This window comes from Gracilinanus agilis, chromosome 3, assembly GCF_016433145.1.
Source record: "Gracilinanus agilis isolate LMUSP501 chromosome 3, AgileGrace, whole genome shotgun sequence".
In the NCBI taxonomy this organism is placed as follows: Eukaryota; Metazoa; Chordata; class Mammalia; order Didelphimorphia; family Didelphidae; genus Gracilinanus; species Gracilinanus agilis.
Window position 1 is genome coordinate 659784764 of NC_058132.1, and position 15076 is coordinate 659799839.

General features: G+C 37.4%; 1 protein-coding gene across 1 annotated transcript in view; it reads right to left on the reverse strand.

Annotated features, from left to right (window-relative positions):
- KPNA4 (karyopherin subunit alpha 4) overlaps window positions 1-15076 on the reverse strand; it is a 60853-nt gene that overhangs the window by 26507 nt on the left and 19270 nt on the right. The window contains exons 2-7 of the mRNA XM_044670927.1: window positions 8230-8274; window positions 7126-7215; window positions 7003-7032; window positions 6851-6903; window positions 4088-4183; window positions 2839-2924 (exon numbers count right to left, since the gene is read on the reverse strand). Of these exons, the coding sequence (XP_044526862.1) occupies window positions 2839-2924; window positions 4088-4183; window positions 6851-6903; window positions 7003-7032; window positions 7126-7215; window positions 8230-8274 (400 nt within the window). The remainder of the gene's footprint in view (window positions 1-2838; window positions 2925-4087; window positions 4184-6850; window positions 6904-7002; window positions 7033-7125; window positions 7216-8229; window positions 8275-15076) is intronic.

The window sequence follows — 15076 nt, forward strand, 5'->3', positions numbered from 1 at the left end:
AACTGTGAAATTACTCTCTCTGTTTGTGTATATAGGAAACTGGAATAATAAAAATTTTAAACTACCTAAAGTTAAAGCAGAATCACTTTATGTAAATATGAGACTGTAAACTCCTAGTCTAGAGGGATCTAAGTTCATGTCATATTTATCTTGTGTCTCTCCTGGGACTTCAGAAAGTACAATGTATATTGTACTTTCTGCTTAAAAAAAAAAAGCTGCTGAATTATGAGGCCTGATGATTAAATAGCATATGTGGTTTATGGATCTGTTTCATTATTTTAATTCCATTTTCTGTAGATGGCTATGCTTCAATTATGGGAAAGTGTTTATTCACAAATAAGCCTATAGTCCTTGAGGAGAATTAGCAAAGCTTGCTAACTGGTCTTATCTCCTACTATTTCAAACAACAAAAATTTTTTCTGTTAATACTGTAAAATTAACCCACAAGCATTTATTTAGCACCAACCACATGCCAAGCATTGTGCTGAGTACCAGGGATATAAAGGCAAGGATTTTATATGCTATCAGCTAACAAAGCTGGCAGGTTGCTTCCTCTCTATAGACAAGTGGTGGTCTATAGATAAAGAATGCAATATATTCTATAATATACTAAATATCTGTTGTTGATGTTACACGCTATATATATTGTCAATAATTTTGCTTAACTTTTGGGAAGGGGTTCCAAAAAGAAAGAGACTAGGAGAAAGGGACTATGTAAAAAAATGAATTCGTAAAATATTAAAAAGTTATCTTTTGAAAGCAATATCCTTTGTATGGGTGAATTTATGTAGTTTTGTAAATTCCAAACTTTCTTCAAGTGATCAAAAAAGATTTTTTCTGAAAGTTTTTTCTTCTATAAATTTATTGTATGAGGAGATGGTGGATAGACAATTGGCCTGGGAAGGGCAGGGAAATGAAAGGAACAAATGCTAATTAAACACCTATATGCCTACCTAATTTGATCAGAATTAGGATTAGAAGCAGGATTCCAACCTAAATTCTGTTTTCAACTCTTGGAGTTTAGAAGATTTGGGTTCAAATCCTACTCTAATATGTACTTGCTAGGCACTTAGAGCAAATTCTTTAACTCTTCAGTGCTTCAGGGAATTTTGCAAGCCCAAGTACATTGGAATTAAGAAGCTGCTGCTTCAATGAAAAAAGTTTTTGCCCCTGCAACTTATTAGGTCAACCTAAGTAATTTCCCATGTGCCTCATCTTAATATTTTCACTCTACTAAAGAAGATAAGGGGAACAAAGAATTAGAGGGGAATGATTACTTGAACATCTGAGTCTCGTTCTTCCAACACTATCCTTGAGTCCCACTACCATTTATTAAACACTGAGGATAATACTTGAAATTCAAATTATTAAGAGATTTTATAAAATAGACTCAATACTCAAATATTTTTGTATATTCCTAACTACTTAATCTAGTATGGGAGAAAAAGTAATGTTTTTGTGCCAGTTAAAATATTTCTACATTCAAAGGGAACTCTTTAGCCTTGTTTTGGAGGGAACTAATCAAGACCAATGATGTACCTTTTTTTTTTTTTAAATTAAAAACTCTTACCTCCATCTTAGAATCAATACTATGTATTGGTTCTAAGGCAGGAGGGTGCTAAGGGCTAAGCAAGGTGGGGTTAAGTGATTTGCTCAGGGTCACACAGCTAGAAGTGTCCAAGGCCAGATTTGAATCTAGGACCTCCTATCTCTCAATAATCCACTGGCTACCCAGCTACCCTCAATATACCTTTTTTTTTTTTGATGAAAAAGATCTCTGATAATGATCAAATTGGTTAGCATGTTTCATTCACATTGAATAAATTCTTAGTATGAATAAGATATATTATTTACATGGTATAATGCACAAAGAATAAGATTTTGAGTAAGGAAGACATGAATTCATGGCAGCTAGGCAATGCAGTGGATACAACACTGGGCCTGGAGTCAGGAAGTTCAAAGTCAGCTTCAGAAACTAGTGGTGTGACCCTGAGCAAATTATTTAACCTTTGCTTCCATTTTCTCATCTATAAAATGAGGATAATAACAGCACCACCCTCTTGGGGTATTGTGAAAATCAAATGGGATAATATATGTAAAGCACTTAACCCAGTGTCTGTCACAAAGTAGGTGCAATCCACTATTAATATTATTATTTACACCCTATGACTGACATATACTAACTGTGTGACTGTGGAAAAGTCCCTTACCTCTCTCAGTGGTACAGACAACTCTTTAAGACTGTAAATTGCAGAAAAGATGGTGCTCTGCCTTGATAGGACTCTGCTCCTCTGAGAGTTCCCTATACCAATGAGATCACAGGTCTACTCTCTATCCCTAGAGTATTCCTCTGAATTTCATAGTCAGGGAAAAAAGACTGCACAATCTAGTTTAGCTAACACTTACAGGAGAGCCATAGAACAAGGTCCTTTGCTGGGTGCTAAGCATTAAAAAAAAAGACACCAGATATCCCCAATCTTTAGCATTTATAGGAAAATTCCTAGGCTCAGTGTCTATGTAGTACTATTTAGCCTACAATCCTAATCTACTGTCTTTTCTTGGAAGGGGCGGTGATCTACAAGGACTTTTGTTGTTGTTTTAAATGTGAGATTACTCCAGAATTAGTAAAAACATTAAAAAAAAAAACCTCAAACTAAAATGTTTCTTCTAATACTCCAATAAGAGCAGGTTTTACAAGTTTAAAACATGCTGACAGTTAGACTGTGTTACCTGCTTCAAGGGATTTGAAGCAAGCTTTTTTTTAGTGATTTCTTTTGCTTTTAACACTGACTTGTCAAAATAACAAAGCATGAAATTAAAATGGTCAAATCAACTTACTGGACTGAACTACAGCTTGGGTTTGCTCAGAAGTTCCAGAAGCAATGTTTGTTAAAGCCCATGCAGCTTCAAACTGTAAAGAAGGACTGTAAGAAACAAAAGTTTTACCACCATGAGTTTTGGTACTGGATCAAATCCAACTCAGATGCATTTCTCTATATGTAATCTCTTATTCTTCTCAACAATTACATCTCTAAATCTCTCCAAGATTTGTCACATTAATAGCCCATATTCATCACCATAAAAACAACCATTCTTTGTGCTAATGAGAATGCCATTTTTCTACCAAATTATTATTTCTAATTTTTCTCCTTTATTTTTGCTATTAAAACCCAGTGAACAAAGATATAGCAAATTGGTGGCTCTATAAGAAAGGGCTTTTAAAGGGAAAACCAAATAAGGGAAAGTGCCAATTTTGTAGTATGAAGTCAAGGATGTGACTACTAAAAATTTCTCTTTCTCAAATAAGCAGTTCACAAATAAAATTTTTTTTTAAATGGGGAGAAGGGCATTAACCTTTTAATTTAGTACATTAGGACCTTGCTTTATGCAAACTCAATACACGTGAATTCATATAGATGTAATTAGCAATTTTAAAAAAGGGTGCAGAAAAATATGCAAAATAAAAAATGTTAATTACATGCTAAATCCATGCCATTTTCCCTAGTGGCATAGTCTCACAACAGTTTGTCCAATCACGTTCATTCTTGCTCTGAGAAGCTTTAGCTTAAGTCATTAAACTATTTTGCGCCAAAAAGTTCTTACTTGTAATAACTGCTTTTCTTGGTTTCATTAATACTAGTTGGTCACAAAGTACAAGAGTAGTGATACTGGTAGCTCTACAAGTCTAAGAAAAGTTGTAAAGTGTCTAGTTATGTTTATATAAGAAATACTTTTTAAATAGTGGCGTTTGCTATTATGCATGATTTTCAACTTATGCAAAGGGTCTTGAAATATACTGGTTGCATAAAGCAAGGTCCTACTGTAACTTATTTTGAAATCCACCATACAACTCTGTTCTAATTCACAATGATTCTCTTCACCTTATATGTTCCCTCCTTGGAACAGCTAAGAAAAACAGACTAAAATGGTGATTATTATTAATAGCACACATGACATTAATCTATAGAATTTACTATTTATCAAAAGAAAGAAGACTGCATTTTAATCAATAACGATATTATTCACTGATTTTTAAATGACTTTTCTTTCTGTTTAAGAAGACAATCAAGTTTTTAAAAGCACTTACTTGTCATCTCTTTCAAGACAGTGGACTAAAATAGGTAATATTCCAGATTTTATTAAGTCATCAATTGGTGGATTGCGATCACTGGACAAAAGCTTTCTATGAGAAACGAGATAAGGAAATACCCATAATATTTAATGATATACAATGACATTTTGAGAAATTTGTAGATACATGGTATAAGATATTCTGATACAGGTAGTTTTGATAACTAGATATATTCAAACAGGTTATTTTAGATAACTTACAATCATCTCCATAAAAGTTTTAAAAATTACAAAGACAAATTTTGAGTCTTAATTTTGTTTAAAACTTCCTCAAAATTATGTTTTCATTAAGTGACTTGTCTGCTTTGAAAATTCTGTCTCCCTATTTCCTCTGGCATTGTTGAGATGAATCTATCTGGTTTTGGGGCTGCTCTATTTATAGCTCAAATCTGTTATTAACATATATCCTCCATACAGCCTAGAGAAGCTATCCTATTAATATGGGGACATTAATGTCCATGCCTGAAATTCTCTTCTTTGCCTATCCAGATCCTCATTATCCTTCAAGGACTGACCCAAGTTCTCCCTCCTTTCAGGCATCTTCAGTGATTATTTCAGCCTTCATTTATGTTCTGTCTTCCTACTGTACCAGAATCATGTCATTCACTTTTATTATAAAGGGAAAAAGTATTTATTAAGTGGTGAGAACTAGGGATACAAATAGAAAAAACTAGATGGTCTCTGGCAATTAGAGGAAGGAAGGAAAAGAAAAAAGTTTGCATGGATAGAAAAGTCCCAAAATCCTGAGTGTGACAAAGAGGGCTGATGACAACACTTAAAAGTCTTTGGGTTATATCAGTATGTCAGATGATAGTACAGGATGGGTAGATGAGAATGATTTACTGGGCCTAAAGTAAGGGCAGATGTTAAACCTGCTAGTTCTCCACCTTACTGCAATGAAGAGTTGGTAACTCCCATCTTTTTGAAGCCACATTAGCAATCAAATAGCCTAACTGAAACTAAGAAAGGAAAGAGGACACCCTTGGTGGCAGGTCTTTCTGATGGCTGGCTGAACCAGATGGATTACTAAGTATGGTAGGGGGTGCAAAGGGAGGGAGTTAGGAAAGGCAAGAAGGAAAGGAAACTCTCGGGATATGATTGCTATGTACTGTTCACTAATGTTACAGCCATAATAATCTTCTTTAGATCAGGGGCACAAACTTATACTTCTTTTGTACTATACACAATATCCAGCACAATATTGATCACACAGCACTTCAAGACCTGCTGACTGATTAGGAAACAATTATTATTTACTTAGAATGCCTTTATGCTTTAACCTGTCATTCTAGACTGATTAAAATAGAATAATCCTAACAAACCAAAGCAGGTGGGATAACCATCTGGTAAGGATGCTGAAGGAGTTCCTGTACTGGATGGGAATTTGGACTAGATTGGTCTCCAATTCTAACTTTCTATGAACAGTCATTAAAATAACATAAGTATGATTTTTGCTTTATTGAGCAACTCTGTTCCCTGCTAACACTTAGCAATTTCAAAGGTCTTGCCTTCCTAAATATCTAAGGCAATCTCTATATTATTTCTGATATGACTCAACTTTTGTGAAATTCAAGTTTGCTAACCCAAATCTTATTAACCAGTGGTTCCAGTTTTCTTCCCTAAATAGGCCTACCCCAAAGAGATAACTGGAATCTAATCCAAAGATTACTGACTGATTGGTCAGTTAGTAGGGGCCTGCTACTTGTAAGACACTGTGCTATGTGCTGATAAAACAAAATGAAAACAAGCACTTGCCCTTAAAGAGCTTATATTCTGACAGGAGTCATAACACACACACAGAGAACATATGGGATAAGTTGAAGAGAGACACTAACAACTAGCAGAAATAAAAAGTCCAGGAAAGGCTTTCTATGGGAGACACCTTCTCCCTCTCCAGTGAGGTGAAGGCTTGTAAGAGGAAGGAATCAGTCTAGGCATGAATGTCCCAGGCGGAGCCAAGGAAGAAGTGGAAGACTAGAACATTGTGCATGGTGACTAGTTGGCTAAAATGTAGACTGCGTGAAGTAAAAGCAGTCTGGAGCCACATTTTATAGGCCATTACATCCCAAATGAAGGAGTCTGTATCTTATCCTATTGGCCATAGGGAACAGCCAAAGATTTGAGCACTGGAATGAGTGGTCAGCTCTGAGCTTTAGAAGGATAGATTTGAGAAGGGAGAGAAACTAGGAGTTTCTGCTAGTTGTTAGTGTCTCTCTTCAACTTATCCAAAAACTGGAATGCAGTTTTTCATAATCATAGGATTATGTTGGATAACTTTAAGGCTGTGAGCCTCTTCTGTCCACTGGCCTACATATTAATGTGGGACTACTGTAACCTTGAGATTTTGCTTGATCAACATGAGAAGAATGGCGACAAGGGAGAGCTTACAGTGACATTAGTATCTGAAATTGTATACAATTCAATACACTGGAAATTTGGGGGGTAATTGACTTTACACAGTTTTTTTTTCCTTTTTGGGCTATGGGCTTATAAAGTTAATCTTAAAATTTTTAAATTTTCCACACATATATTAAAAACACAATTGCAGGGGAAATGCTACCAATTTTAACAACTATAAATTACAAAAATTACTTAGTATTTGTTGAATGAATTTGGTCTAAAGCCTTCTCTCGTCTGATTAAAATATATACTATGAATTTTCAAAAGGTTAATAACTCTTACACATATAAATCACAAAGGTCATCAATTTAAAACTTACCTAGCAGCCTGAACAGCACTTAGCTGGATTCCTTGGTTATCACTTGAAGCATTCTATAATAAAATAGTTTATAATGTAATAACAATAGTTATTCAAAACTATTTTGAACAGTTATTATTTTAAAAAAGTAGCTAGACTAGAAAAAAACTTACTTGTACAATTGCTTCTAGGGAGGTATTTTGCTGGAAAACAAAAATCACACAAAATAATAAATAAAAAGGCATTCTGAAATTTGAAGGTCTTTTATCAGCAGCCTTAAACTAAGCAAAACTCACCACTCTATAATCACCATCTATATCAGAATCTTCACAAATATCTTCATGTGGTACGTTTCTTCTTTTTAAGAGATGTTCATCTCTTTTGTTCTAAAACAAACAAAAAACCAAAAATGAGGGATGGGGGAGAATAATTGTGCTTAAAATCTAACATTTTTGGAGAGTCAGAATATACAAAATTTAGTCTCTACATTAACTAAACATTCAATTCCTTAAAAAAGACAAAAATAGAAACTATGACAAATCAAACTAATTTGAACCCCAAAGTAATAAAAATTTTTTAAAAATATGAGAAAACCCCAAGTGTGTTCTAAAAAATAAAATATATGCTGTATACAAAATGTATTGTCAGGCAGTACAAAAAATGGGATCAAGACTATTTTTACTGATATGGGGAATTCTTAGATTAGGAAACTTCCTTTAGCAATGCATGCAGATACCTTCTCTACAACCTATAGTCTTATTGCGCTGTCTAGAACTGAGAGTTGAAGGGGTCTCCTGCCTGGGGCCCCAGAGCCAGGACTGGGGTCTAACTCTTCTAGACTCCCACAGCAGCTCTTATTCCTACTTCGCTCTCCAAGCTAATGAACATGTCTGATGACACGAACTTGAAATAAAAAGTTAACATTGTTTCTACCAAGTGTGTCCATTCTTTCCTGGCCTAAGCAATCTCAATACATCACCATGCTTTACCCTTTACACACCTGCCAAATTTCATGACAATTCAAAATAGTTTAGGGATATGCATTTCCTGGATGAGGGCCCTTGCTCTCCTGAGGCAAAGCACTGGTCTTAAGAGAGGAAGGGATTTCTGGCATGTGTTAGTGGCAGGAATGGAACCCAGGTCTTCTTGGCTCTGAGGAGGCTGGAGCTCTATCAATTATACCAGGCAGACTGCCACTCATTAAAAGTTAATAAATTTAGCTATGTAATGTTATAATCATTGCACAAAAAATGTCTACAACCTTACTAAAGCAATTGTTAAATTGATGAGCCCTAAGGACCATTTCTTATTCTTATCTCCTGCACTTGGCATAGTGCTTAAGTGTTTCAGGAATTCATTCATTCAAGATTAGATTTGGAAACATCATTTTATTCACTCACCTTCCTTAACTCTACAACAACTTCATTTCGTTGTCGTCTCATAGTCTGTTAAACAAAACAAAAACAATACCATAATTTTGACTATGGCTACTTGTATTGTTTCCCTAAAGGCAAGCCACTATGAAATATTCTGGGTTCAGAATATTTTGTCATGTTTGTTTCCCACAGTGGACCTTCACTGTTCTTCTGATAAGAGTCATCACAATTTAAAAACCCATCAATAATTAAATGGTTTTGATTATATTAAACTAAAAAGCTTTTGTACAAACAAAAACAATGTAGTCAAAATCAGGAGGGAAACAACAAATTGGGAAAAAATCTTTATAACGAAAAACTCTGACAGGGGTCTAATTACTCAAATATACAAGGAGTTAAAGCAATTGTATAAAAAATCAAGCCATTCCCCAATTGATAAATGGGCAAGAGACATGAATAGGCAATTTTCAGGTAAAGAAATCAAAAGTATCAATAAGTACATGAGAAAGTGTTCCAAATCTCTAATAATTAGAGAAATGCAAATCAAAACAACTCTGAGGCATCACCTCACACCTAGCAGATTGGCTAAAATGAAAGAAGGGGAGACTAATGAATGCTGGAGGGGATGTGGCAAAACTAGGACATTAATGCATTGCTGGTGGAGCTGTGAACTGATCCAGCCATTCTGGCTGGCAATTTGGAATCATGCTCAAAGGGCTATAAAAGAATGCCTGCCCTTTGATCCAGCCATACCATTGCTGGGTTTGTACCCCAAAGAGATCATAGATAAACAGACTTGTACGAAAATATTCATAGCTGTGCTTTTTGTGGTGGCAACAAATTGGAAAAGGAGGGGATGCCCTTCAATTGGGGAATGGCTGAACAAACTGTGGTATATGCGGGTGATGGAATACTATTGTGCTAAAAGGAATAACAAACTGGAGAAGTTCCAGGCGAACTGGAGAGACCTCCGGGAACTGATGCAGAGCGAAAGGAGCAGAGCCAGAAGAACATTGTACACAGAGACTGATATACTGTGGTAAAATTGAATGTAGTGGACCTCTGTACCAGCAGCAATGCAATGACCCAGGACAATTCTGAGGGATTTATGGTAAAGATGCTACCCACATTCAGAGGAAGGACTGCAGGAGAGGAAACATATAAGAAAAGCAACTGCTTGAACGTATGGGTCGGGGTGGACATGATTGAGGGTGTGGACTCGAAACTCCCACACCAATGCAACCACCAACAATTTGGAAATTGGTCTTGATCAAGGACATATGACAAAACTAGTGGAAATGTGCGTCGGCCATGGGTGGGGGGAGTGCGGGGGGTGAAGGGGAAAGTAGGAGCATGAATCATGTAACCATGTTAAAAATGATTATTAATAAATGTTTAAAAAAAAATCCCATCAATAAAAATAACGAAGTCCATGCAAAATCATCAATAACACAGTGGCAGAATCTTAATGGCCTACAATGATTTCCTTGGTGTGGACGTAGCCTATTGAGAGAGAACACAATTGCCTCTGTAGACCTGACTGTTGTCCTAATGAGAAGCTGTAGCTGAAAAGAGGTGTGTGCTTGTGGTCAGAATGTGTCCCCAGGGCCAGGAGAGGTCTACAGTAGGTTTGGTATACTTTTTGGACTCAATAATAGTCCCAATTATCAAAATTCCTCTATTAATGAAGGCTGGAAATCAGGCTCTGCCATGGACAGTCTCTCTCTCTCTCTCTCTCTCTCTCTCTCTCTCTCTCTCTCTCTCACCTTCCATCTCTTAGAGTAAATACTGTGTACTGACTCCAGAAAGTGGTAAGGGTGGGCAATGGGGGTCAAGTCACTTGCCCAGGGTCACACAGTTAGGAAGTGTCTGAGGCCGGAATTGAACCTAGGACCTCCCATCTCTAGGCCTGGCTCTCAATCCACTGAGCTACTCAACTGTCCCCACATGGTCAGTCTCTTAAGAGAATTCCCTGTGGCAATAAGTTCAGTGACTTGACCCAAAGTCATAGAGGCAGGAGAGGCAGGATTTGAACAAACTTCTTTCTTACTACAAGGCTGGTTTTCTATAGAGAGGCCATGTAAGTACTCAGTTTATGTGAAATGTGTCCATCACTGATCAACAGAAATTTTTAAATGAAGAAAATTCTATTAGTGTTTCTCTTTTATATAAAATAAGTTTAAAGAATTCCCTCTGAATATCTTTGGTGCATTTACATCAGCTATTATGAAAATCAACTTTTCAAAAATATTTCTAACATAAGTCCACTATTTTCTTTAATAAAAGAACATTCAAGAGGGCAGCTGGGTAGCTCAGTGGATTGAGAGCCAGGCCTAGAGACAGGAGGTCCTAGGTTCAAATCTGGCCTCAGACACTTCCCAGCTGTGTGACCCTGGGCAAGTCACTTGACCCTCATTGCCTACCCTTACTACTCTTCCACCTATGAGCCAATACACCGAATTTAAGAGTTTAAAAAAAAATTAAAAAAAAAAAAAAAAAAAAAGAACATTCAAGGGGCAGCTGGGTAGCTCAGTGGATTGAGAGCTGTCTCAGGCCTAGAGACGGGAGATCCTAGGTTCAAATCTGGCCTCAGACTCTTCGGTGTGTGATCCTGGGCAAGTCACTTGACCCCCATTGCCTAGCTCTTACCACTCTTCTGCCTTGGAACCAACACATAGTATTGATTCCAAGATGGAAGGTAAGGGTCAAACAAAATTTTTTTTTTAAATTTCATTTACTTATACTATGAGTAGAGGATAGTCGGAAACACCACTTATTAAGAAAACTGACCCAGAAGATACAATACTTCTTGCTGGCTTTAAATATTTGGTGGCAATATTCTATAGTTCCACAAGACTGGGGTCTTATAACATTAAAGAGGATTTTTATGAAAAAGAAATAAGATTTCACATGCTCTCCCCACTTGCTAGTTTGAAATAAGGTCTTCCCCTTCTTTACTTTTTTATTTTTTTTAAACACTTACCTTCCGCCTTGCAGTCAATATGTGTATTGGCTCCAAGGCAGAAGAGTGGTAAGGGCTAGGCAATGGGGATCAAGTGACTTGCCCAGGGTCACACAGCTGAGGTCGAATTTGAACCCAGGACCTCCGGTCTCTAGGCCTGGCTCTCAATCCACTGAGCTACCCAGCTGCCCCCATTTTCCCCTTCTTTAAAAGAGAGCAAAAAGACATGAATAAAGTGGAAATAAAGAGGGTTGGGGTTAGAGAGAAAGTTCATATAGTAAAACCTTTAGTAACTCTATCTGACTAGGTTCCAAGGTCACTGATTCAGGGCACAGGAGACATTGGAGACCATTCACCACATTTAACAAATGACAACAAAGTCAGCTAGGTGATAAACAGGATAGCCAGGATCTGGGCTCTCAATCCAGAGCCTTCTGGCACCTCTTCAGGAGCTTTTGACTGTCCCTGGAGGTGGTATGGGATTCACCTGCCACAGTTCTCCCAGTCTAGAATGATGTGCCCCAGCTGGTCGGTGACCTGAGGTGCTTTCTGGGGTTACCTCCTTGACCAGGATTGTTTCGTGGAGTCAGCACCTCCAACCATCCATCCAGCACCTTTGGCCTCCAAACTAAAGTAACGCCTATAACCTAATACTTGTTTAACAACAAGGTAAAGGTGGGCATATGGGGAAAAATGTTGAAAACATGGTTTTATGGCTTTTGGGCTACTCAGAAGACTCCCATCACCAACACATCAACAAGATTTGAAGGCCTCTACTTGGAAAGCACTGATCACTGTTGATGTAAACCTAGATCACTGACTAACTAATTAAAGCAAAAGTGAACATTGATTCCAAACTAAAAGAAAGTATACAAATGAAAGACACTTCCTCTAATTGTAACAGCTACAATTTATTACTATTTAAATAAGCTACTACTACTAAAAAAAATGGGAAGAGTATGTAAGGAAGGCAGGTGTGGATTGCCTTTTTTTTTTTTTTTTTAAATAGTTTAATAAAAGCAACTGCTCCGGGAAAGCCAAAAGAACAAAGATATCAGCATCTGCTCTCTTTGCCAAGTGGCAAGGAGACCAGTTAGGTGGGGTAGTGGGTAAAAGTACTGAGCCCAATGTGAGGAAAATCTGAGTTCGAATATTCAGACATTTATCAGGTAAATGAGCCTGGCAAATAAGTGAAGCTTTCTGCCTCAGTTTTCTCATCTGTACATCTTACAGGGGTACTGGGAAGACAATTAAGCATATGTAAAGCACTTGGCAAATCTTAAAGAGCTAAATAAATGTTATCTTAACTCACCAAAAAAGGGGAGGAATTCTGGAAAGGGAAGTCAGTCTGTAGAGTGTGAAACGGAATTGAAGGTCAAGTTGTCACAAGAGCATTTAAAGCTATTTTTTAAAATGACATATAGCATGACATAATATGTACTTGGAGGAGGGAAGACCTAGGTTTAAACTCTTCCTCTGACACTCACTTGCTAGATGATGAGTTAAGTCAATGGGGACATGAGGTCACAGGACAGCCATGAGGTTTAACCAGTACCCTCTAAGCCATGTTGGCAAACCTATGGAAAGAGTGCCAGTGGGGACTGTTTCCTTGCTTCTCTCCATCATGCCTGAGATCTTTTCTCCCATCCCTCATCCAGCAGCCCAATGGGAGTGCTTCCTCCCCCTCCCCTGCCTGGGGTAAGAGAGTGGCTCACATGAGGGTGAGGGCATTCGGCCTCTAAAAGGTTCACCATCACTGCTCTAAAGTATTCTGCAAACTTTACTGCTCTCCATCTCATACAGTAACTTACTTTACTGATACAAAAGGAAACAAATAGATGAATCCTAGGATCATAAGTCAGACTGTGAGGAGGAAGCAAAGAAAGAAGGCTGAAGTCTGGTCAATCTTCCTATGAGTCTGGCTAGGAAAAACAACCCTGTCTCTGCCCTCTAGGAACTCCAGAGAGAGGACAACAGATACACAATTCAGTCTGATGGGTCATGTGAGAAGAGAAAGAGCCTTAGCCACGAGAAGGAAAAGAATCCCTAGCATTTACATATCAGTCCAAGTAGTTCACATACATGATCATATTTGAATCCCATGTGACTCTTTATAGGTCAGAACAACAGGAATTATTATCTTCAGTTTACATTTGAGGAAAGTCACCCATGTTTATAGTTAATAAATGAGAGAGAGGATTTAAACCCTACTTTATCTCGACTATGTAATACTGCCACCAAGAAATATACCAAAAACAGTGAGATGGTCATACAGAACTAGACGAATTGAACAAAAAGATAAGTAAGGGGCTAAAGCCCTGGAATTTTAGAAAAGTTAGACATGTTAAATCTTTAGCGAATACTAAAATTAGTTTATATATTCTTCTGCCATGTATAACATGTTAATAAAAATTAACTATTTGTGTAACAGAGCATAAAAAAATTTAAAAATGGAGAAGAATAAAGGCAGATTTGGAAGGATTTTAAAATCCAAGTTGAGTAGTCTGCATTTTATCCTAGGGGCAAGAGATGAGCTTTAGAGAAAATGTGTTGGTAGCTAAGTGAAAGATAATCTTAAAAACAAAAACAAAAACAAAAAAAACCAAGCAAGTACTCCACTCCCACCCCCACAATCCCAACCTTCTGTCTTAGAATCCACTGGTATTGGTTCCAAAGCAGAAGAGCAATAAGGGCTAGGCAATGAGGGTTAAGTGACTTGCCCAGGTCAAATCTGAATCTAGAACCTTCCATCTCCAGGCATGATCTCAAAGCACAGAGCCACCAACTTGCCCCTGAGTGAAAGAAATTTTGAAGATAGTCTAGAAACAGAGGGTGAACAGGCAGAGGGGAGAGTGAGAACAGGGTGAAAATAAATAATAAAAATGTTAAGTAATTTTTCCACCTACATCTGACTCTTGTATTCTCATGTGGGGTTTTTCTTGGCAGAGATACTGAAAGGATTTGCCATTTCCTTCTCCAGCTCATTTTATAGATGAGGAACTGAAGCAAACAGGGTTAAATGACTTACCTAGGGTCACACAGCTAATAGTTATCTGAGGCCAGATTTGAACTCACTAAGCCGAGTCTTCCTGACTTAAGGCCCAGCACTTTATCTACTGTGTCACCTCACTACCCAAATAATAATTATAATTATAGCTAGTAAATATGAAGCATCTTAAGGTTTGCAAAGCAACTTAGCATATACTATCTCATTTAATTCTCATCATCCTCATTGTACAGATAAAGAAATTGAGGCTGAAGGAGGTTAAGTGATTTGCCTGAGGTCCTATAGCTAAGAAAATGAGGGAAAATTTGAATTCAGGTCTTCCTGATGCCGGTACTCCATCTACTGAGCCACCTAGAGAATCTGAATGAAGAGACAAATTCTTATAGAAATCAGAAAAGCTTGGGATTGGGGCCATGAAGTAGTGATATCAGGCTAGGTCAGGAGAAAGGCCACCTCTCTGAGATAGGAGGGAAGGGAGTGAGAGAGATGGTGGCAACAGCTGTTATTAGAATTCAGAATAGAAACCCATCATCATGAGCTCTTGGAATGTCACTTGTTTCAGCTATATCAAAAATGTTTCCCCCTTTTAAAGGATTTAAAAAAATTTTTAATGGGCAGTTAGGTGGCGTCAGAAAGACCATCTCCTCGAGTTCAAATCCAGTGTCAGACACTTATGAGCTGTGTGACCCTGGGCAAGTCACTCCAGTATCTCTCTACCAAGAAAACTCCAAATGGGGTCGTGAAGAGTCAGACATGACTGAAATGAGTAAACAACAACAAAAAATATTAAATATTGGTATTTAGTATTTTTCAAAAATATTTTATGTCATCTGTTCTTAACTGTGAAAACAAATGGGTAGAAAATCATGTTTCTCTATCCTGAGCATGCAGCCACATCAACT